The sequence below is a fragment of the Carassius carassius genome, chromosome 50, assembly GCF_963082965.1.
Source record: "Carassius carassius chromosome 50, fCarCar2.1, whole genome shotgun sequence".
In the NCBI taxonomy this organism is placed as follows: Eukaryota; Metazoa; Chordata; class Actinopteri; order Cypriniformes; family Cyprinidae; genus Carassius; species Carassius carassius.
Window position 1 is genome coordinate 4,418,949 of NC_081804.1, and position 20,445 is coordinate 4,439,393.

The 20,445-nt window shown below is 39.0% G+C and overlaps 1 protein-coding gene across 2 annotated transcripts; it reads left to right on the forward strand.

Annotated features, from left to right (window-relative positions):
• Positions 1–3,873: 3,873 nt before the first annotated feature.
• Positions 3,874–19,855, forward strand: kcnc1b (potassium voltage-gated channel, Shaw-related subfamily, member 1b). 2 transcript variants are annotated; one of them, XM_059546690.1, is made up of 4 exons: positions 3,874–5,086; positions 12,590–13,523; positions 14,769–14,945; positions 16,407–16,771. In XM_059546690.1, the coding sequence occupies exons 1-4, from the start codon at positions 4,520–4,522 to the stop codon at positions 16,526–16,528; spliced, it is 1,800 nt and encodes a 599-aa protein (XP_059402673.1). In that variant the 5' UTR covers positions 3,874–4,519; the 3' UTR covers positions 16,529–16,771. The 2 variants fall into 2 exon arrangements, with proteins under 2 accessions (XP_059402673.1, XP_059402675.1); XM_059546692.1 differs by lacking the exon at positions 16,407–16,771 and adding an exon at positions 18,817–19,855 and having other exon boundaries at positions 3,875–5,086.
• Positions 19,856–20,445: the final 590 nt, after the last annotated feature.

The following is a 20,445-nucleotide window of genomic DNA, read 5'->3' on the forward strand; positions in this document are numbered from 1 at the left end:
CCCCCCATCATGTATACCTTCTACAGAGGCACCATCGAGAGCATCCTGACCGCGGAGTCTCCAGGCCAGAACCAGCAGACTGAAGGACAGCTTCATCCACCAGGCTGTCAGGAAGCTGAACTCACTCCCGAACTTGCCCCGCCTCCCCTCTTCTGCCCCAGGCACCACTGAACTATGACCTCCCCCCCCACACTAATTATATGATGGCATGCACTAGTCACTCTGTGCAGCATTGGTCTGCTCACTACCTCATTCAGCATGGAACTGACGTCATTCCACTACCTCATTGTGACGAGTGGGGCGGGGCAGAGAGACGTGGGAACAGGAGCGAGGCCGGTGGAGTGATGGGAGATGAGCGACACCTGTTCGACCCACCGGTCTCGAGTCCCACTGGGGAGATGGAAGGATATAAAACTGAATATTTTGTATTTGGTTTTTATTTGTGTGCGTCAGTCATCCGTGAGGGGCTGACGCGCTGTTTTGTCTTTATTTTGATTATTAAAGCTTTCATTTTGATTGTCTGCCGGTTCCCGCCATCTTCTTCCCAAAGATTACGGAGTTAGTATCGTTACAGTGGTGCCGAAACCCGGGAGAAGGAGGGACGCGCTGCTGAAGATCCCTCGCCGCTGTGGTGAATCCGCGGTGCCATCGAGCAGACGAGGGAGTGTGCCGCCATGGACGCTCGAGGCAGTGGGCTGGAGTGAGTTGCCGGGGACGGGCGAGCTCGCTGCCGGCCGCCCGTGATGTGGAGGGGTGGCTGCCGTCCGTGAGTCGGTGCCGTTCGCCAGGGGGCCGGAGCCTGCTGCCTCCGTGAAGGCATCCGGAGGGGCAAGGAAACGGGGGACTCCTGCCGGCTGCCCAAAATCGGAGGAGCCGTCGCCGTCCACCGGGCAGCGTAGGAGTGTCGTGCCGTCCGCCGAGGGCCGTCCAGTGCTACTGCCAGGCACCGCGGAGGAGATCACCCAGCTGATGGAGGGCCGAGCAGCAGTGCGTCTGGGAACCAGATTTTTATTATTTTTTTTCTCTCTCCCCTCTCTCGTCTCTGTCGCTCCTCATTCCATCTCCTTTTCTCTCGCCTCGTCTGTCCTACCCCCAGGTTCCCGCAGGTCACCGTGAGCGGGGGGGAGTAGAGCGCAGTCTCGGGAGTACCCCCCGACCTGCGAGGGGCGATGGGGGTATTTGACGAGTGGGGCGGGGCCGAGAGACGTGGGAACAGGAGCGAGGCCGGTGGAGTGATTGGAGATGAGCGACACCTGTTCGACCCACCGGTCTCGAGTCCCATGGAGGAGATGGAAGAATATAAAACTGGAGCGACGACAGTGAAGGACGAGAGAGGACCAGGCCTGGACTTTATTTTGTATTTGGTTTTTATATTATTTGTCTTTATTTTGATTATTAAAGCTTTCATTTTGATTGTCTGCCGGTTCCCGCCTCCTTCTTCCCGAAGATTACGGAGTTAGTATCGTTACACTCATCAGTCAGTTAAATAAAATAACTGGTCTTGAACCCTTTGTCACTTGTCACTTTAATCAGACTTAATTTTTTTTGCACTAAAAATCTTTTATCTGCACTGTTGTTCACTTCAGTGATTTGCACTATATCTGTCATTTGCCTTGCACTGCTTTATTTAACTTTATTTTTAATTTTATTATATGCCTTTTTTACATTCCCTTATTGTATAGTTGTATCTACATTTTATATTTGATCTAGATTTTTTTAGACTTTAATGTTAATGTTATCTGTATGCACAGGGGTCTGAGAGTAACGCAATTTCGATTCTCTGTATGTATGTACTGTATATGTGGAAATTGACAATAAAGCAGACTTGAACTTGAACTTTATTTTGCACTGATTGGCTAATAACTGTGAGCAGACAGAGTGTCAATCAATGCATTGGAGAATACAGTGAACATAAATGAAATGAAACTAAGTTGCTTGTCAGCTTTTCCTAACAAGCAACCAAATTTTATTTTTAAATAACTCCCAAAAAACGTGACCCGGGATTTTTTCAAGCAACTTTACAAAAACAGAAGCCCCAAAAAAAGTTGCGTATAATACGTGAACTTGTCAACTATGACTCCGCTGCTTTCGAGCTGTGTGTTACGCTCATTCAGTGGCCTTGTTTTGTTTCAACAGCTTTCAGCCTCACCCTGCTTCATTTTACTACGTTAATATATCATTAGCTCATCCATAAACATAATTTCTGAGTCCTGTTGGGTTGCATCTGCTGTTGGGATGAAGACGACAAATCCCATAATTCAACACTCAGTCATGCCATCATCCAACTGCACCTTTATTTATTTTGAATACGTGGCCTCTAGATATTGAGCCTATAGTATAGTCTTAATATGGTCTTAATATTTTGTTAGCAGGTTGAAAGTGACTATTAGAAGGACAATGTAAATATTGAGAATTATAAAGATGGAACCCTGAACAGGAAATTTTTTTAAACAGGCACTGCCTTCTTTGTAATGTCAAATAATTATTAAATAAAAGTTCTCATGTTTTTCTTTATTTGTTAATGTTATGTTTTTTTATGTATCTATGTATTTATTAAAATTAAATAAAAATCTAATATTATTTGATATTTGGTGCACCAATAAGATTACAAATACTTGGCTTCCACCTATAGGCAGACATAAGCATTGCAGGCTCTCACTGCTCAGAAAGGCCAGTACAAGCAGCATACAGAAAAAAAAAAAAAAACTTTCCACCCCAAGGATTTAAATAATTAACAATTACAAAATTTATAATAGATCTAGAAATCGAATTTAAAGAAATTTATACAATTCGAGGTCTGGCATATCTGGTCGCCAACAGCTTAAAGCTTCTCTAATAAAAAAAATAAAAGTTGAATTCTGAGTTGACCATAAGGCAAAGTGAGATTGCATGACTTCTCTGATATTTCATGTATCATTTCCCTTTAACAGGTCTGTGGTTGGGAGTCAGCACACGAATGTCCCCAAAGAAACACAACAGATCATCCCCTCTTTAGTCCACCCTCTACATGTACATGGTCACACACACCTCCCAGGCAAATGTGTTCTGATTTTAGTCGTGTACCTTCTCCTCATCGCCACATTGTCCTTTAAAAATGGACGCGGAGCAGTTCACAAGCTGAGCTCCAGCATGTACAAGGTTACCTGCTGCTCATAAAAATAGGACACAGTATGTTTATTTTAACATTTATTCCTTAAAATTAACTAGCGTCTGTTGTTATGTTACTAGTTATTTTTTAACTACTATAAGGTAACTATATATTTTTTATTTCATTAAATACTAGTAATACTAGTTTTTTTCTGGCATGGAATAAAAAAATATACAAAAAAGTAATAGTTAGCATATTTTTTTTTTATATTTCAGAAGTCTGACTTTTTTTGTCTCAGAATATAAGCTCAAAATTTCAATAAGAAAGTTTCATGTTTACACCTTGCAATTCTTACTGTTTTTCCTCAGAATTGTTTCATTGTTTTCCTCAAAGTAGCTTGCATTTCTGGGGGGAAAAAATCGGAAATTGTAAGCTATAAACTCACAATTGCAGGAAAAAAATCCTAATTGTATCATAAAAAGTTTTTTATTTTTGTTTTATTTAATTTTGTATTATGAGGTGGAAATAAGTTTCCACAATTTGTGCAGTGAAAAGCAACTATTTAATGAAGATAGTACATCTTTATTCTAGTACATTAGCACACAATTTTAGGCCTACATTAGTACATTAGTTAACTTAGGAAATTTAGAGTAGCTATTTACTTAACATTATTTTCTTTGGCTAATTACAGTAATCAGGTCGTTTGAATAGTTGCTGAATACAAGATGTTATTTTGTTGAAGAACAATGCATTGTATAGTGATTTTTCAGGAGCCTAGTAGCGCTATTCTTGTTCGTTTTAAGGACTACATGCTAAAACGGCTTGCCATGTATTGTGTCTTCCACCCCGAGAACAGGATGCGTTTTTGTTTACCCATAGAAACACATTTTAGATTGAGCTCTGGTATTGTGAATGAAAGACCCTCCCTTGTTGCTGTGACGCCTGTTTCTTCAGACCGTCATCACAAGCGATCCGCTTCAATGGGACTTCGTGCTGTTCAAAGCACCATCGATTGTGCCTACCTTTTTTAAGGTCATTAGAACTGGAGACAAGATCTGCTGCTGTTTTATCTGTTCGTTTCTCTTTTTTCCAAGGGAAGCTGTAGCACAAAAGGGACACTGGAGTTATGAAGGCTCGACGGATGACTGGCGCTGTCCGTTCAGCACCACCTTGCGCCCAATGACACCGTAAAAAACCTTAGTGACTCCTTCAAACCTGAGCCTGGGGGTCAGGATATTGGGTTATTGGAGGGGAAACGCGTTCGCATCTGTCCTTAGAAGCCATTCAAGTGTGTGAAGAGATTTCTATTGTTGGCATGGACACTTTGAGACGCACCTGGCACGATCGAAAACACATTTGAAATTTTTGAACATGGGTCCCAGCGTTATGATGTCGGTCCATGGGTTGGAGATATGACTAGAGAGGTACGCGATGGGCCAAGGGGACGACAAGGATCGCATCGTGATCAACGTCGGAGGAATCAAGCACCAGACCTACCGCAGCACCCTGCGCACCCTTCCCGGCACTCGACTCTCCTGGCTGGCGGAGCCCGACGCGCCTAATAACTTCGATTATGATGCGAATATCGGGGAGTTTTTCTTCGATCGTCACCCAGGCGTTTTCGCCCACATTCTTAACTATTACCGTACGGGCAAGCTGCATTGCCCGGCGGACGTGTGCGGACCTTTGTATGAGGAGGAGCTGGCGTTTTGGGGGATCGACGAGACGGACGTGGAACCATGTTGTTGGATGACCTACCGGCAGCATCGAGAGGCGGAGGAGGCTTTGGACAGTTTCGCCGGGGTTGCCCTTGAACTCGAGCATGAGGACCCGGAGCCTGAGGGGGTGGCTGAGGCGGCCGAGGGGGATGAGGGTGTTGAGATGACCCGGAGACTGGCGCAAGGCGACTCGCCAGATAACAGGTCCGGGCGCTGGAGCAGATGGCAGAAGAAGACGTGGGCACTCTTTGAGGACCCGTATTCCTCAAAATACGCACGGGTGAGTTCATTGAGAAATGCTGTTATCTTTTTTCTGAAAAAGCTATGGTCTTCTGGGAATCCAGCGTGAAAAAATATCCCAAACCTCTTTAAAACCAGCTTACAGACCAGCAGACCAGCTTAGGCATAGTCCAATGCAGTTTTCAGACCAAATATGGTCAAATGATCCTAATAAGCCCATCGGTGACTCGTTTATTTTGATTTATCATTTGAGAAATCAGTGATAAATACAACCATGTCAGCTGGGTCTTTCCACAAAACGGTGTCTTTTTCATTTTGAAGAGATTATTTTTGTTGAAAAAAAAAGTACATTTAAGTAAATATTTGTAAGATTTTAAACATCATGTCAAAGAAAAATGACTTAGTGAAGCTAAATGTAATAACTTTATTATACAGTTGAATATACAGTAGCAAATGCCTGTTGACAATTTAGTTTATAATTCATTTAGCAATTACTTGCAATTTCTAAAAATAGAATTTAATGATTTTATACACGCATGCTAAAATTTGAAAATATTTACATAGAATAAATACAAAATACTAAACATGTAATTTAAACTATTTTGAAATTAATAAATATGTGAAATATGTTCATTTATTAATTGGAATTGGATAAAAACAAATCTTCATAGAGAAATGAAAATTAATTAATTTATAAAAAAATATATTATTATTATTATTGTGGTTGTGGAAAGAAAAATGCCTACTGTAAGTCATTGTTCACTCAGATAATTTATTTATTTATTTGGTTTAATGACCCAATAGTAGACATATGGAGAGATACAGAGAGTCTTGGTGACTACATCTCATGCCACAACTCTGGGTGACCTTGAAATAATACCCAGCTTCTCTTTAGTGCAATTAAAGAAGGCATGAAATGGAGCCATAAATTGTCATGCATTGCCATCATTTTATGGTATAAAATAACTCAAGTCTTTATCACAGTGCACATTAGTTTTGTCTTCTCCTCTGCCTGATGATCAAGCGACTGCAATTTGCTGACTGACTAGGGGCTGGAAATAAGACTGCTCACATCCTTGCTTTTCCATACAGTTCATTATTTGTTCAGGAGCACGCTGCCACTGACTGCAGCTTGCCTGTTTTGATGTGTGACAAGTAGTCACCTCACCCCTAGAGACAAGCACACACACAGATACACATACACACAACCTCAATGCACGCAAACACTAAAGATGCACTTGAATAAGTATTTAAGGGCACTTGTACTTTAAAAGACACAACCCTCCTGAGATTTTATGGGCATATCATTAGCTCATTTCAAATGTCAGCTCTTTGCCCTCACTGCTGTCCCATCATTGCTCTCAGCAGGAACCCTATAAGCTCTTAATCGGAGATGAACGCCATCCCAGTATTTCATGAGTTTTGGCAGCCAGGTTAAAACAGGTCAGCTCTACTGACTCTAGCCCACCGCTTTGGCACTGACAGAGCAGGAGATGGATGTCCTCCAAAATCTAAGCGAGCAGATTGTAGAAGAAACTTAGATATACAATGGTGGCCAAAAGTTTTGAATAATTAGGATTTTAAATGTTTTTGAAGGAAGTCTATTGTGCTGACTAAGGCTGCATTTCTGTGATCAAAACATACAGTAATATTGTGAAATGTAATTACAATTTCAAACAACTGTTTTCTATTTGAATATATTTTAAAATGTAATTTATTCTTGTGATGGAACACCTGATATTTCAGCAGCATTACTTCAGTCTTCAATGTCACATGATCCTTCAGAAATCATTTAATTATGCTGATTTGCTGCTCAATTGTTATTGGTACTGAGTTATTAACAATGGTTCTTATTCTGATTATTATCAATAAAAATTAATAATTGTTGAAATCGTTTTTTTTTCAGGATTCTGTGATGAATAAAAAGTTCACTGAACTGCATTTATTAGAAATTAACTTTATTATTATAAATGTATTTGCTGTCATTTCTGATTTACTGAATCCTGAATAAAAGTAAAAGTATATTTTCTTTTCTTTTCTTTTCTCATACCTATCTATACCCCAAATTTCTGAATTGTTGTACATCACAGTTTCCATTAAACATTAAGCTGCAAAAACAGTTTTCAGCATTGATAAAGATAATAAATGTTTCTTGAGCATTTGAAGACTGGCTGATAATAATTCAGTCTTGCTCTCACATTAATAAATTACATTTAAAAAATATATTCAAATAGAAAACAGTTATTTTAAAATGCAATAATATTTTACAATATTACCGTTGTTACGTTGTTGTTGTTTTATTTGGAAAAATAAACACAGCCTTGGTGACCCTAAGAGAGGTCTTTAAAAAACAAAACAAAAAAAGGTTAAATTTATTCAAAACTTTGGGCCACCAATGTACAATGTAGAAAGAGTTTCATGTAGGTTTTGAATGCAGATGACGTGTTTAAACAAGTAAAAGTGTAGGTGAGACTGGTTTTCTAGAAGGAAATGTATTATTCATTTGGCTGTGGGCTGCTCTGCCAGGACCCAGGCTGTCCATAGCAGAGAGCTGCTGGAGTCAAGGAAAAGTGTCCCGGCTTCTGGCAGCACCACAAAGAAACTTGAACCATGCTGACTGATAGCAAATCAAGCAGTCCACTTATGGACATTTGTGGATTTGTGTCTTAGATAATCTGCATGATTCATTTTTTTACATAGTCTGAGTAATCGCTGATGCGTGAAGGGAAAGTTGGGTTTCTGCATCAAATATGCAGTTCTGTCAAAGGTGCTGGGTTATTTTTACCACGTTTTCTAAATGCAGCACCTCTCTGCTTCTCAAGTTGAAGCGGTTGGAAAAAATACGCAATTTTCAGATGAATGAACTGGGATGTTGAAGTCATGGCTAGACTCCATGTGCAGAGGTGGTGCGTTCAACCTGCACTGTATTGTATGTGTCGTTTCTTCACTAGATTTTCTGAGTCAAGTCAATTCAATTGTTTTGAGTTATTTTTAGGTCGCCTCCATAAGGAAGGAATTATAATCTTAATTACATTTGAACTTGATAACTCAGTTGCCAACTGTGATCACAGATGACATCTTTCTGTATCTCTATCTAAACTAAAAGCTCAAATGCTTGGGAGGGATTGCATTTTGTATAGATAAAAAAACAACAACTTAGAATCAAGGGCAAGAATGCTTAAGTATCTGTCAATGTTTTAAATTAAATAAATGCATATATTTTTGAAAATTGAAGAAACTATGTTTTAACGTGGTTAACTCTTCTTTTGGATATTGGAATACATTTAGTAATTTTGTCTTTTCCTTTTTTTTTTTACTTGTTTTCTGTGTTTCTGTGTTTGCATTACAAACAACCGATGCCACTCTGTGGTTGATAATGTGTCCTGTCGTTCTCCTACAGTAATGCCTGTGAGGGTGTGAATGTTATTTTATTTGTTGTATGTTATTTGTTATGTTTTATTTTATTATAGTTAATCTACCCATTTATATTGATGTAATGCAGTTCTTAAAATTAGATATAATTAATTACATAAAATGAATTATATTAAATATGTGGATTAAATAGGAAGGCATTTATACACTGTGTTAGTAATTTTTATGATGCTTTATGTTGATTAAAATAAAGGAAATTATTTTATTACGGCATTTCTTTGGAATGAAAAAAATAAATGTAATTTTCTTTTAGAAATAATTTTTTAATTAGATAAATATATTTGTTTGTTTGGTGTAAAATGTAGCCTGGACATAACTTTCTGAGATTTAAGGAAAAACCAACCAGAATTAAGAGAGAAGAACTATTCTTTTTAGGGGAACCATGAGCTAATTTTTGGTGATGTTGTCTGTTATGCAGTAACAAGTAGATGCTCTTTTTTGGTGTAAACAGGTCAGGCCTATTCTAAAACCCTTTTCAGAACCCAGAATATAAAAGCCAGCTGCACTGTCATAAATATATGCAAACAGGAAGTAAATAGACAAGGCCTATTGGTTCAGACTCTGTCTGCATGCATGTACTGTAGACTTGTCCAAACTCATCCTCACAGTAATCCTCACATTCATTAAATCTGTCCGGCTGGGACAGTGACGGTGAGTGTCTTTAATGAGAACATCTCATATCTCAGCAGCATCAGCATCACATCGGTTCTTAAACAAACACACACTTGCATGCAGAATGAATCAGCGCTGGGTCGCCCACCAACTAATACAGTTACCAGCACTTTAACTGAGTTTGAACATTCCCAGCACTGCAGCTTTCATGTTTCTTTCAAGGGCTGAAAAATGTAAATGGGCTCTTTAACTCAGACTTAATGGCTCCAAATGATGACGCTTTAGATAAATAAAGACAAGGAAAGGATTGTCGTTTCAAGTCATCGGTGTGTGATGGGAAGGCAGAGGGGGAGAAACAGATCATGTTGTGTCCCCTGAGATCAAGATGATCAAGCTGTTCTTGTGTTGATCTTGATCAATGGGAGAGTGAGGATAAAATGTTTTCGTGGATCAAATTTTGCCCTCTGGGATTTGCAATGTCGTGAGAATATGCTTTCGCCCTCAGTTTGAGGAGAGCAAAAGTGATTCAGCAGTTTAATGTTTTTACAATTACAGTTATTTTGAAAGAATTACACATAATGAATGGGCCGCTAGCTTCTGTGAGGGAGAAAAAAAGCAGTGATGATGTAATCCTACCTTGATGAATTATAACCTACTTTTTTTACCGCCCCAGTCCATTCACTTACCGCCTAATGCATATTTGATACAAAATTGGAAAGCACATGTGAAAACAGCAAGTTCAAGGTACAATGGCACGCATCTATAAAAAAATAACCATTCACTCTTGAGCAAACTAAAGCAGTATTTGCGGAGATAGGTTTGTGAAACACAAAAACGATCCTCTTTGTTGATAATCTGTAGAAAAAATGCTAGCATAGTAGTATTGTTTATCCTTTTATTTTTGGTTGTAATAAGACATCTTTGTTGATAAGTGTAGTATTGCCATGTTAATTCATTCCTTATGTTGTACGTCATCTTCCGAGGATCATTAGGATATCAAGTATCCCACATCCGTCTTTGAATGACTCAGAGCATAACTACTCTGGAGCTGTAGGAAATGATGTCAGCACAAAGAGCTGTGAAACTGAAAAGTTTTTCTATTTTACACTTGTAAGAGCCTTCTAAAAACAAATCGGGCACTTTTAACAACATCTACATGAGGAAATTCAAATATTTGCAATTTAAATCTCCCTTGCATATTTTAATTTTAATATTTATTTTAATACATGGATTCTTTTGAAGATTTCAGATGCTTTTTGCTGCCAAATCGAGTTCCTTCAATTGCATAACTCAACAGATTTTTCTACAGGTTAAAGTTATCTTAATAAGTGGTGAAAAGCCGTTATTTATGTGCATTTTTGTGTGTCTGTGCTCGTAGGCTTCTTCCGACAAAATGTTTCTCCTCCCCACAAACACAGGAAACGAGGCACATCTAGGGAATAATGTCTGTTAGACTAAACACTGGCTGACCCAGATATAATCTGCCTGTGGAAGAAGAATTTATGTGAAAGAAGGAACCGCAGAACTGAGAGGTGTTGCTAGCCGTCAGAACCAGAGGCAGATCAGGGCAGAGAAGGTGTATTAATGCTTTGAAACATCATGAAAACATGGTATATGGACAAAAAACATTGTTATTTGATACTAGCTTACATATTGTATGTGTGAATGAAAATAATTCGTTATTGTTCATTTATGATACAATGACATTTGGTCATGAGTTGGCGGCGTGAATTGTAGATTTTTATAATTGAAAATAGGTCAAAAACTGTATGTTTTGTTTAGAAATTAGCATATTTGGTAGTGTTGTTTGAAAATGCATTGTTTATATTCAGAGTTTAGTATGGATAATGAAGTTCCAAGCATTAAACTTTGGCTTGTGACTCGAGTATGATACATCAAATCATGTGGACTGTTAAGAAGAGGGGTGCTATTACTCCTCTAAGTGATCTGACTCACAATTTTTGCCTGGTGGAAGATAAAATACAGTAGGTGAGAAAATCCCATACAATTACATTAAATGGAGCAACCAACACTTGATAAGCAGCTGCCCAGAAAACCCTAGTATTGTAGTGGCAACTTCTAAACAGCAAGCACGAATCAACAAACACATTTTATTCAGAAAATGGAAAAATATTAAGATAATTAAATTCCAAAAATGCATTGAATTTTCATTTTTTCCATGTTGAATGCATTTCCCCACACCTATTATATATGTGCTGAATCTGCTGATGGATGATTTGTCATTAAGATTGACAGCCTTAACTTAATATTTTATTTCAGCTGAATAATCAATTCATATATAATGGATGGAACTTTTCTCAGTTGCAAGAAGATCCCATAGTAGGGAAAACATGGCCAACTTTCACTTACGTAATTCCAGCACTAGCCAGTATTCCATCATCCTGTGGTGGGGCTTCCCTACTTAAATCCAGTTCCATCTGTCTATGCTTCTCGTTCTACAGTAAGCTGTAGTGTAAGTGCTGCAAGCCTCCTCCATCTTCTTTCAAAACACTCGAGGGACCATCTCACCAAATCTACATGTGATAACCTTGCCAGAGGCTGACCACGAGTCCCTGATGAAGGGAACTATGTTTAAATTTATCCCAAAGTGGTGGAGGGCAGTCATATTGGTGTCTTACTCTCATTCTATGCTGTCCTTGAGAGTGTACAGTGACATTGAGTTTCAGCAGTAAGCCCCCGTTTGTTGACGTGGCACTTTTCAGAAGGTGACGTTATCCAAGTGTACTTCCTCTGAATTCTGCTGAAATTGGCGTTTATGAGCAATAATAAGTGTTTTCATGATCTTGTAATTGGAATTTCTTTTTCTGCTCTGAAATTGGGAAAACCTATTTATAGCTGAACTGTGTGTTACAGCTGTTTTGCAAGGAATTCAGTCATGTTGTTCCTGTACAACACAAAAGCAGGATTTTGAAGAATTGTAATGATCGCTCTTTGCTCGTGGCAGTTACAATGAATAGGCAATGTAAGATTTAAAAACACCATAAAAGTACTGAAGTATCAAGTCTTCTGAAGTCATAGGAAAGCTATCAGTTTAGACCAGTGGTATCCTCCAAAAATTTCCCTGTTGTGTTCCACAGAAGAAAGAACATTATAAATAAGTTTGGAAGACATTAGGGTGAATAAATCTGCACTGTTGTTCACTTCATTGATTTGCACTATATCTGTCATTTGCCTTGCGCTGCTTTATTTAACTTTATTTTTAATTTTATTATATGCCTTTATTTTACATTCCCTTATTGTATAGTTGTACCTACATTTTATATTTGATCTAGATTTTTAGGCTTTAATGTTAATTTTATCTGTATGCACCGGGGTCTGAGAGTAACGCAATTTCGATTCTCTGTATGTATGTACTGTACATGTGGAAATTGACAATAAAGCAGACTTGACTTGACTTGATAAATATTTAAAGAATTATAATTTTTGGATGACTATTTCATTAAGGTCTTACATAACGTCTCTCTCTTTTTTCCCACAGTGGATAGCATTTGCTTCTTTGTTCTTCATTTTGGTGTCCATTACCACATTCTGTTTGGAGACTCATGAGGCCTTTAATCCCATCATCAACCACACAGAGATTTACAAGGTTGGCAATGAAACACGGGAGCGTGTTATTTCTGAGACGGAGACCATGGTGCAGTTAACCTACGTTGAGGGTGTTTGTGTTGTGTGGTTCACTTTTGAGTTTCTGATCCGAGTGACTACCTGTCCAAACAAATTAAAATTTGTCAGAAATACCCTCAACATCATTGACTTTGTGGCCATCCTCCCCTTCTACCTGGAGGTAGGGCTGAGTGGACTCTCATCCAAAGCAGCAAAAGACGTGTTGGGTTTCCTCCGTGTGGTGCGATTTGTTCGAATTCTCCGTATCTTCAAGTTAACGCGACACTTTGTTGGTTTGCGGGTACTAGGGCACACGCTCCGTGCCAGTACTAATGAATTTATCCTTCTCATCATTTTCCTTGCACTCGGAGTCTTAATCTTTGCCACTATGATCTACTATGCCGAACGTTTTGGAAGAAACCTCAACGATCCTGATGCCAGTACTGACACACACTTCAAGAACATTCCCATTGGCTTCTGGTGGGCTGTAGTAACTATGACAACCCTCGGCTATGGTGATATGTACCCTCAGACGACGTCTGGCATGCTGGTGGGTGCACTGTGTGCACTGGCAGGTGTGCTGACGATTGCCATGCCTGTACCTGTAATCGTTAACAACTTTGGCATGTACTACTCCCTAGCCATGGCGAAACAAAAACTACCAAAGAAAAAAAATAAGCATATCCCACGAGCACCTCAACTGGGGTCTCCCAATTACTGCAAGTCAGCTATTACCTCCCCGCGACCCAGCACACACAGTGACACATGCCCCCTGGCACAGGAAGAGGTTTCTGAGATCAGATACCAAGGTAGGAGCCAATATTTTAGAATCTATAAATTTATCTCAGTGTGACTGGAATGTTAACCTTAAAGGAGTCATACCATAAAATTGTTTTCTCAAAGGTTCACAAATTTTTTTTAACTGTCTTTCTGATCGTATAAGAAGCAGCTCATTTTTTGCTTCTATACCTTTAAGACTTACAATCTCTTTAGCATGTACTTATTACTTTACCGCAGTTGGATGAGTTAGTTTACTGCACACTGATGAGAAAAATATTTAGAACAGTGTTTCAATAGATTGCCTTTTTGGACAAGGGGACAGAGTCTTTTGGTTCTAAAACTACAGTATATTCACATAAACAACTTTTATTTGAAAAGATCATGAGATTTTTCATCATTTTACTGATTTGTTAGTTTAGCATGTTGATCTGCTGAGCTCTGGATGTTTATCTAGAATCAACTGAACTTGAGTCGGCTGCATCTGAATTATGAATCTACTGGTAGGTTTAATTTTACACCGGAAACTTGAAAAAGTGCTAATAGTTTCAGTGAAATCTTTCTATTTATCTCAGTGGTTTGGCTCTCATGGAAGCTTACTACTACTCTAAGCTTCCACAGGCATCTAAATTAAAGATAGTCTAACCTATCAAATAAGGGTAACTACACACTAGAGTTTATGCTATGTCAGAGAAATTGAGAATATATTGATTTAAAAGGGCATGGTATGCATTAAGGATGTAGGGGGAATGGGTTTGTAAGACTGACTTTAAGTTTTGTGACCAAAAGTAAATTTTTTGGGGGGAATTTCACATTTTCAGAGAGTCTAGTTGTCCAGTTCAACCTTCCAAATTGTTGTGTTTTCGTTTGGGAAACAGCCTAATGCAGAAATGCAATATAATTGACAATACACGTTGAATTTCCTATTTAGGCTAGGGTTAGCTGTGAGACCCAGTGTTTCACAGAGTTCAGGTCCAACCCATCTTCAACAAACCTACCTTTAATGTTTAAGTAATCAAAAGGTTAGCTGGTTGAAGGACAGTGGATCTCAAGGAGCAGAGTTGAGTATCCATGATGTATTTCAGTGTTTGAAATGATTAGAGTCAGGTGAATTTGGCTTGGTGTACAATCATGCATTGTTGGAAAAAGCTTCTATCTTTTTTACAGAAAGTGCGGTTTGGCTTTCAGGATGTATCACAGCATTGATAGCCTGAAATAAATCCTGCATGTCCTGCATCAATCTGTAATAAGTCATCTCTTTTTGCCTGTGACTGGAGATTTTAAAGTGAACGGGGAGGCGTCCAAAGCTGCCCTGGCCAATGAGGATTGTCCTCACATCGACCAGGCGGTGTCACCTGAGGAAGTCTTCAGCCCTGTGGACCGCGAGAGACCCTGCTTCCTGCTCACCTCCGGAGGAGAACGAGCCAATCACACGGGGGGGAGAGTCAGGAAGGGTACGTAACCAGCCAATCACTGCTAGCCATCAGAGCACTGCCAGTGCTGTGTCTGGAAATGGAGCAACTGTCAATCAAAGATGCTTTTTCGGTGCAAAATGACCGACTGTCACTCAGCCTTCTTTCTTGCAGTCTGATAGCTCCTCAGGTCTGCTGTTACTCTAAGGTTGACAGGAAAAGCTGCAATAGAAATGACAAATCCAATTGAGCCGTCAACTGGCCTCTTTTCATTTATAGCTCAGTCTATTTACAAGATCTCTGAGAAGAACACTCAGTGCCAGTTTTTTCCAAATGTATTCATGCGAATGCAGTACGCTTAACAGTATGCTTTTCAGGCAGATTCAGTGGACCATTTTGTAAGGGTCAAATTTTTAATGAAAAAGTAAATTAATGTTTATGAACAAAAAAACAAAACAAAAAAAACCAATGGTTTTATAAAGTAAATTAAATAAATAAGCTTCAGGTTAATGCATAGCAGTATGCTTGTTTGCATGCAGATTCACAATGGCGGGCAGTCCTGGTGTTAATGAATCTCACAAGAGATGCAGCATGGGATATGGGGCATGTGGTCACATGACAAGAACTCAGCCAGACAGAAGCGCTCAGTTGAACATTAAAAGCAAACCTGCAGGTGCCATTAGCCATGATACCCGTCTGAAAACACAAGCTTCCTAGCATGAATAACCATGCTTATCCAGGCTCATTAGGTGCTGGTCTAACTGATGGGCCAAGCATGGTCTTCCTAGTGATGCTGGATGACCAAAGAAGACTTGCTTGTTAAAGCTGGTTGAGTAGTTTTCTAGGGACACTTCTACCAGTATGCATAACACAACCAACAATTCTGGTCTTTTCAAAAAGATAGTCAAGATAAGAGTAGTCTAGGGAATCAAACTCTTTCCTTAATGTTTGCAATAAAGATAACACCTCAAGGAACCCTTTAGGATAGTGAAGCGTTAGACAAAGCATTAGATATAAGTGAAATACTTCTGTTACTTGTTAGCCCCATATTCAACAGAACTAGCATCATCTGGTAGCTAAAGAGCTACAGTTCCAGTAAACAGGGTATACATGTATGGTTGTTTCTTGTTGGGCTGATGTGTGTGGCTGAGTTCTTTGAAGTCTCTCTGAACCTGTGTTGTGCTGTACAGCACTGTAAAAGCACCCCATGCATGCAGTTAGACAGTTTAAAGCATAAAACGCATGGAGGATGATGCAGTTGACTTGCCAATCAGTCATTGTCAACTGGCTAATCATGAGCATAACAAGTACATAACAGGGCAACACTAACCAAAACTAATCTGCGCAAACACACCACATACAGTACACGCACCTCAGCTATCTGTCCATATGCCTACTTTAAGAACCATATTTGTTCAGAAGCAAACCATGGCAGAGAGTCTTTTTTAGAGTTGAAGGCTGCTCTGAGGTTTTACTGAAAGCCCCTTTTCTCTTCAAATGAAGGTTATGAAAAGCCATGGAGCCATAGCAGCATGTCTGGAGGCGTGGCCTCAGTGTCGGCCCTGCCCTGCAGCCCACCCTGTCTCATGCAGCAGGTCCACTCTCCCATCCCATCCATCCTGTAGCATGGACAACAAAACTAATTAATCAGAGGTCCTCGCTCTGCAGTGCTGCGCTGAGTCACCTGCTCACACTGTGTACCATCCAGCTCTCATTAAAGTCTTCTTCATTTGAACTCCACTTCATTCTTTCTTGCTTTTCCTCTTATTACCCTCTTCTTCTTATTTTCTTTCCTAATCCTCTGCCTTTCTCTTTCCCCTTCATCCTCTTTTTCTATTCATCATCTTTCTTCTTTTCTGTTCTTCTATCGTCTCTTTTCTGTCCTTTCTCCCCCTTTTCATCTTCCTATTCCTTGTCCTTTTCTTTTCCTCTACCTCTTTTACTGCTTTCTCATCACCTACTTCTTCCTTTTCAATTCCTATTTCTTCATCTCCCACTTTCTTATTTGCTGCTCCTTCCACTTCATCCTCTCTTATGTTTTTATTGCTTCTTCCACCCATCTCATTCCTCTTCCTCCCCTTTTCCCCTTCCATTGTCTTGTCTGTTTTGTCTTTTCCTCTTTCTCTGCCCTTCTCCATCCTCTTCCTCACATTTTCTTATCTTCCTTTTCCTCTGACCTTTCTCCTCTCTTCTCTTCCTTCTTTTTCCCTCCTCATCTTATCCTTCATCTTTCTTCTCGTGTCTGTACTTGTATCTTTAGAAATTTCTGCACTTTCATTCTTCCCCTTCTCTCTCCTTCATAACTCCTTCTTTTTTCCCAAACCCTGAGTGTTTTAAGCTGTGTGTTTCAATAGGTGCTATTGGACACCATTTAAAAGGAAAAAAGATGATACAATGGCTATTTCATATATGATGACAAATTTAGTTTGAAGTGACACTAAACAATCATGATTCTAGTAAAGCACATTACCAACATAGAAATTTGACTGAAGAAACCTCATCTGCATTTGCATGCCTCGCATGGGAAACTGAGAAAACAATGTAAGTTCATTGAAAATATGTAAGAAAATGTTTTTTTTTCATCCAAAGCTTCTTTAAATATATCTGATGCAGAGTATGATATCATTTACGATGACATACAAAATATGTAGCAATTGTTTTTTGAATTTTTGCAAACATTTTTTTGCCTTTCCCCAAACTACGATCTCTGGTGTTTTTTTAAACACTCTGTATCTATTAGTAGCAGCAACTGAGTCGACCATTCGACTTCTTGACAAACAAATGGAGATGCAAATAGTGAAAAAAAAAAAATGCACTTTAACTTTTTTTCAAACAGAACAGGCAAATTTAACTAGCAGAATTTCAATAACAATACCAGCCATTATATAAATATGTTTTTTTCACAAAAACCCATATTTTTCATAAATTCCGTTTCAAATGTGATTTATCTGGAATACATACTTGTGTATATCACATTTTTAAACATGTAACACTGTAGCAAATCATACAGAAAATATACAATATAGATGTATCGTGCAGTTGACAGAAAAAGAAGTCTTAAAATAAGAAAGAAATCAGTGTACTTTTCGGATTACTTGGGGAGAGGTAAATGCATGCACTTTTATGCACAAAAACACAAATGCGAATGACAAAACTGTACATATGAACCTTGCATGAAATAAATTTTGTATCCAATCTGTATTTAGACTCTGGTTTTCTTCGACAGAACATACGTACACGACTCCACCGGTTGCTTGGCAATAGGCTGTGCCTGTATCGTGATGTCTCTTTGATCTTTCACCCCATTTTTATCACTGAGCTGTTTTTCCAAGCAGCTTTTTTTGGACTTTACAGTCTGTATATAAAAAAATTGCTATTATACATCAGTGTTACTAGCTCATAATTCAATCCTGGTAAAAGGATGCACAATCACACTTGGATCTTGAAAGGTTGAAAAGGTCAAAGAGAGAGTGTGTGACCTCCCGGTAAAGCAAGGGGGATTGAAACAGCAGAGCCAAGGCAGAACTAGCGGTGATTGTGCCCTGTTTCGCACACCACAAGGTAGCATGCTACAAGTCATTAACCAAGCATGTCACACCGTCCCACTGCGTGCAAGAACAATCACAGCATGATGAGATAATCGTATTAACAATAACCTGTAGACTCTGGATCTGAATGAATGCAGCATGGGAGATTGCATGGTAAACCCTGAGTTTACCATGAGCCTGTAAAAGAGGACTTGTCACCTGCTTGACACAGATCACCCTGTTTGCTTGCACGGTTCAAGGGACAATAATCCCGCCAGTCTTCTCCATCCGCCCCCCTCCCCCATGTTTCTGTGCTGTTCGTTTGGTGTATTAATATGATTTTCCTTGTTGTTTGTTGTTGTTGTTTTCTCTTCGTGTTTTTTTAGAGACCCAGCGCGGCAACCGAAGCAGACAACCAACAGAGTCAGTGTGTGTAATGAACCAGGGTGTACCAACCACTATGTGTGTCAACCATAAAGCCACATCCCCCACCTGATAGTACCGTATTCAGTGCATGTGTGAGCGTGTGCTGTGCGTTTGATGTGGATTAGTACTTCTCTATGAGTTGTGACTGAGAATTAATTCAGCGTAGATGCAGCACAGTAATTAAGAGAAGCAGTAGTTGTTCAGCAGCCGTATGTAGCGCTGTTTCATTCGTGGTTTATTGTGCTGTCGTTTTGTGTGAAGTGCCTGTTGTTTTTCCGTTCGTGAGTGTCAGTGTTGTACATGGTGCTTGTGAGTGCTGGTGTTGTGAAAACATGACCTTTCTTTTATCTCGTTGAAGTGTCTGTTTTAGGTTGTTTAAATGTTGTAAAAATGTTACAAAAGTCACATTTCAATGAAAAAAAAAAAAAATTTCCACATGCTCTGTGATCATGTTTGAATAGGGAGAAAAAAATTAGCAATTGTTTTCCCATATTTTGCACTATTGTAGTTACCATGTAGAAAATGCCTTTTGCACTGTTTGCACCGTTCACTTTTACATTCCTCTCACAAATGACAGTTTGATACATTTTGTAGCTCACATGTTTGGCTGGTAACTTTCGCGATGCACCGCGTACTACTCAGACGTAACTAATCAGGTTCCGCCCAAAATGAAATCTCATTGGTTCAAAATTGTACTTATTTTAAATATTTATATTGGACGTTTAATATACATCGAATGTTTTCTGATTGACTATGATTCAGCATAAAAATATGTTGTCGCTGAAAATTTTATGTGTCGCGTCTGGTTGGAATGCATTGCTTGACTTGAAGGTAAAATATCAAGGCTTGTTAGCGCATTATTGGGACCAAACTCTGATTTTTTTAAGAAATGGCAACACCATCATTGAGTTTGATGAGGGAAATGTTTGATAAATGCTTAGGTTGCATTTGATACTTCAGTCTGAATATACAAACTATTTGAAAAGCCACATTACTGCAGTTTTCTAGTGACTATCCTGCTCAGAACAACACCATAACTCTTACAGGGTTTATGATGGAAAAAACGAAAAGAACCGATACTGTGTCTTAAGTTAGTTTCGACATTTATTTTTCATTGTTGTGAAAATGTGAAGTAAACCCAATTCTTTGGGACCAAACTAGCGCACTGCCAGTTGTATCATGGGAAATGCCCATGTTGGGTCACTTCCATACAATATGCTGGACTGTTCAAAGACCCAACCACATCAGAGCACAAACATCAGTATGTAATAAAACTATATATCAATAAACCTCCAAAGGTTCACAGCCTTTATGACTGCATAGTTTTTGGACACAGTAAACTTTCTAGCAAAAGGTTGCATCCCAAATGTTTGTGCTGTTTTGTGAGATGTTCCTTGTGTTTTTCAGCACATTGCAGTGCATAGTATGGATAGTTATCTAAAACCAAGTGGTGTTTTCATTGATGGTTTGAGTTGACATATTGTTAAGGCAATTTTGTGTCTTTTTCTGAAGAAAGAATAAAAAAAAGCAATGAAAACAAAATAGTGATAATAAAAAGCACTAACACAGATTCTGTGTGTTTTGTGGGT

Excerpts from the sequence above, each read along its gene's own strand:
- kcnc1b (XM_059546690.1), top strand. The coding sequence starts at position 4,520 with ATGGGCCAAGGGGACGACAAGGATCGCATCGTGATCAACGTCGGAGGA. Across the intron at positions 5,087-12,589 it reads ATTCCTCAAAATACGCACGG|TGGATAGCATTTGCTTCTTT; the intron begins GTGAGTTCATTG and ends TTTTTCCCACAG. Across the intron at positions 13,524-14,768 it reads TTCTGAGATCAGATACCAAG|ATTTTAAAGTGAACGGGGAG; the intron begins GTAGGAGCCAAT and ends CTGTGACTGGAG.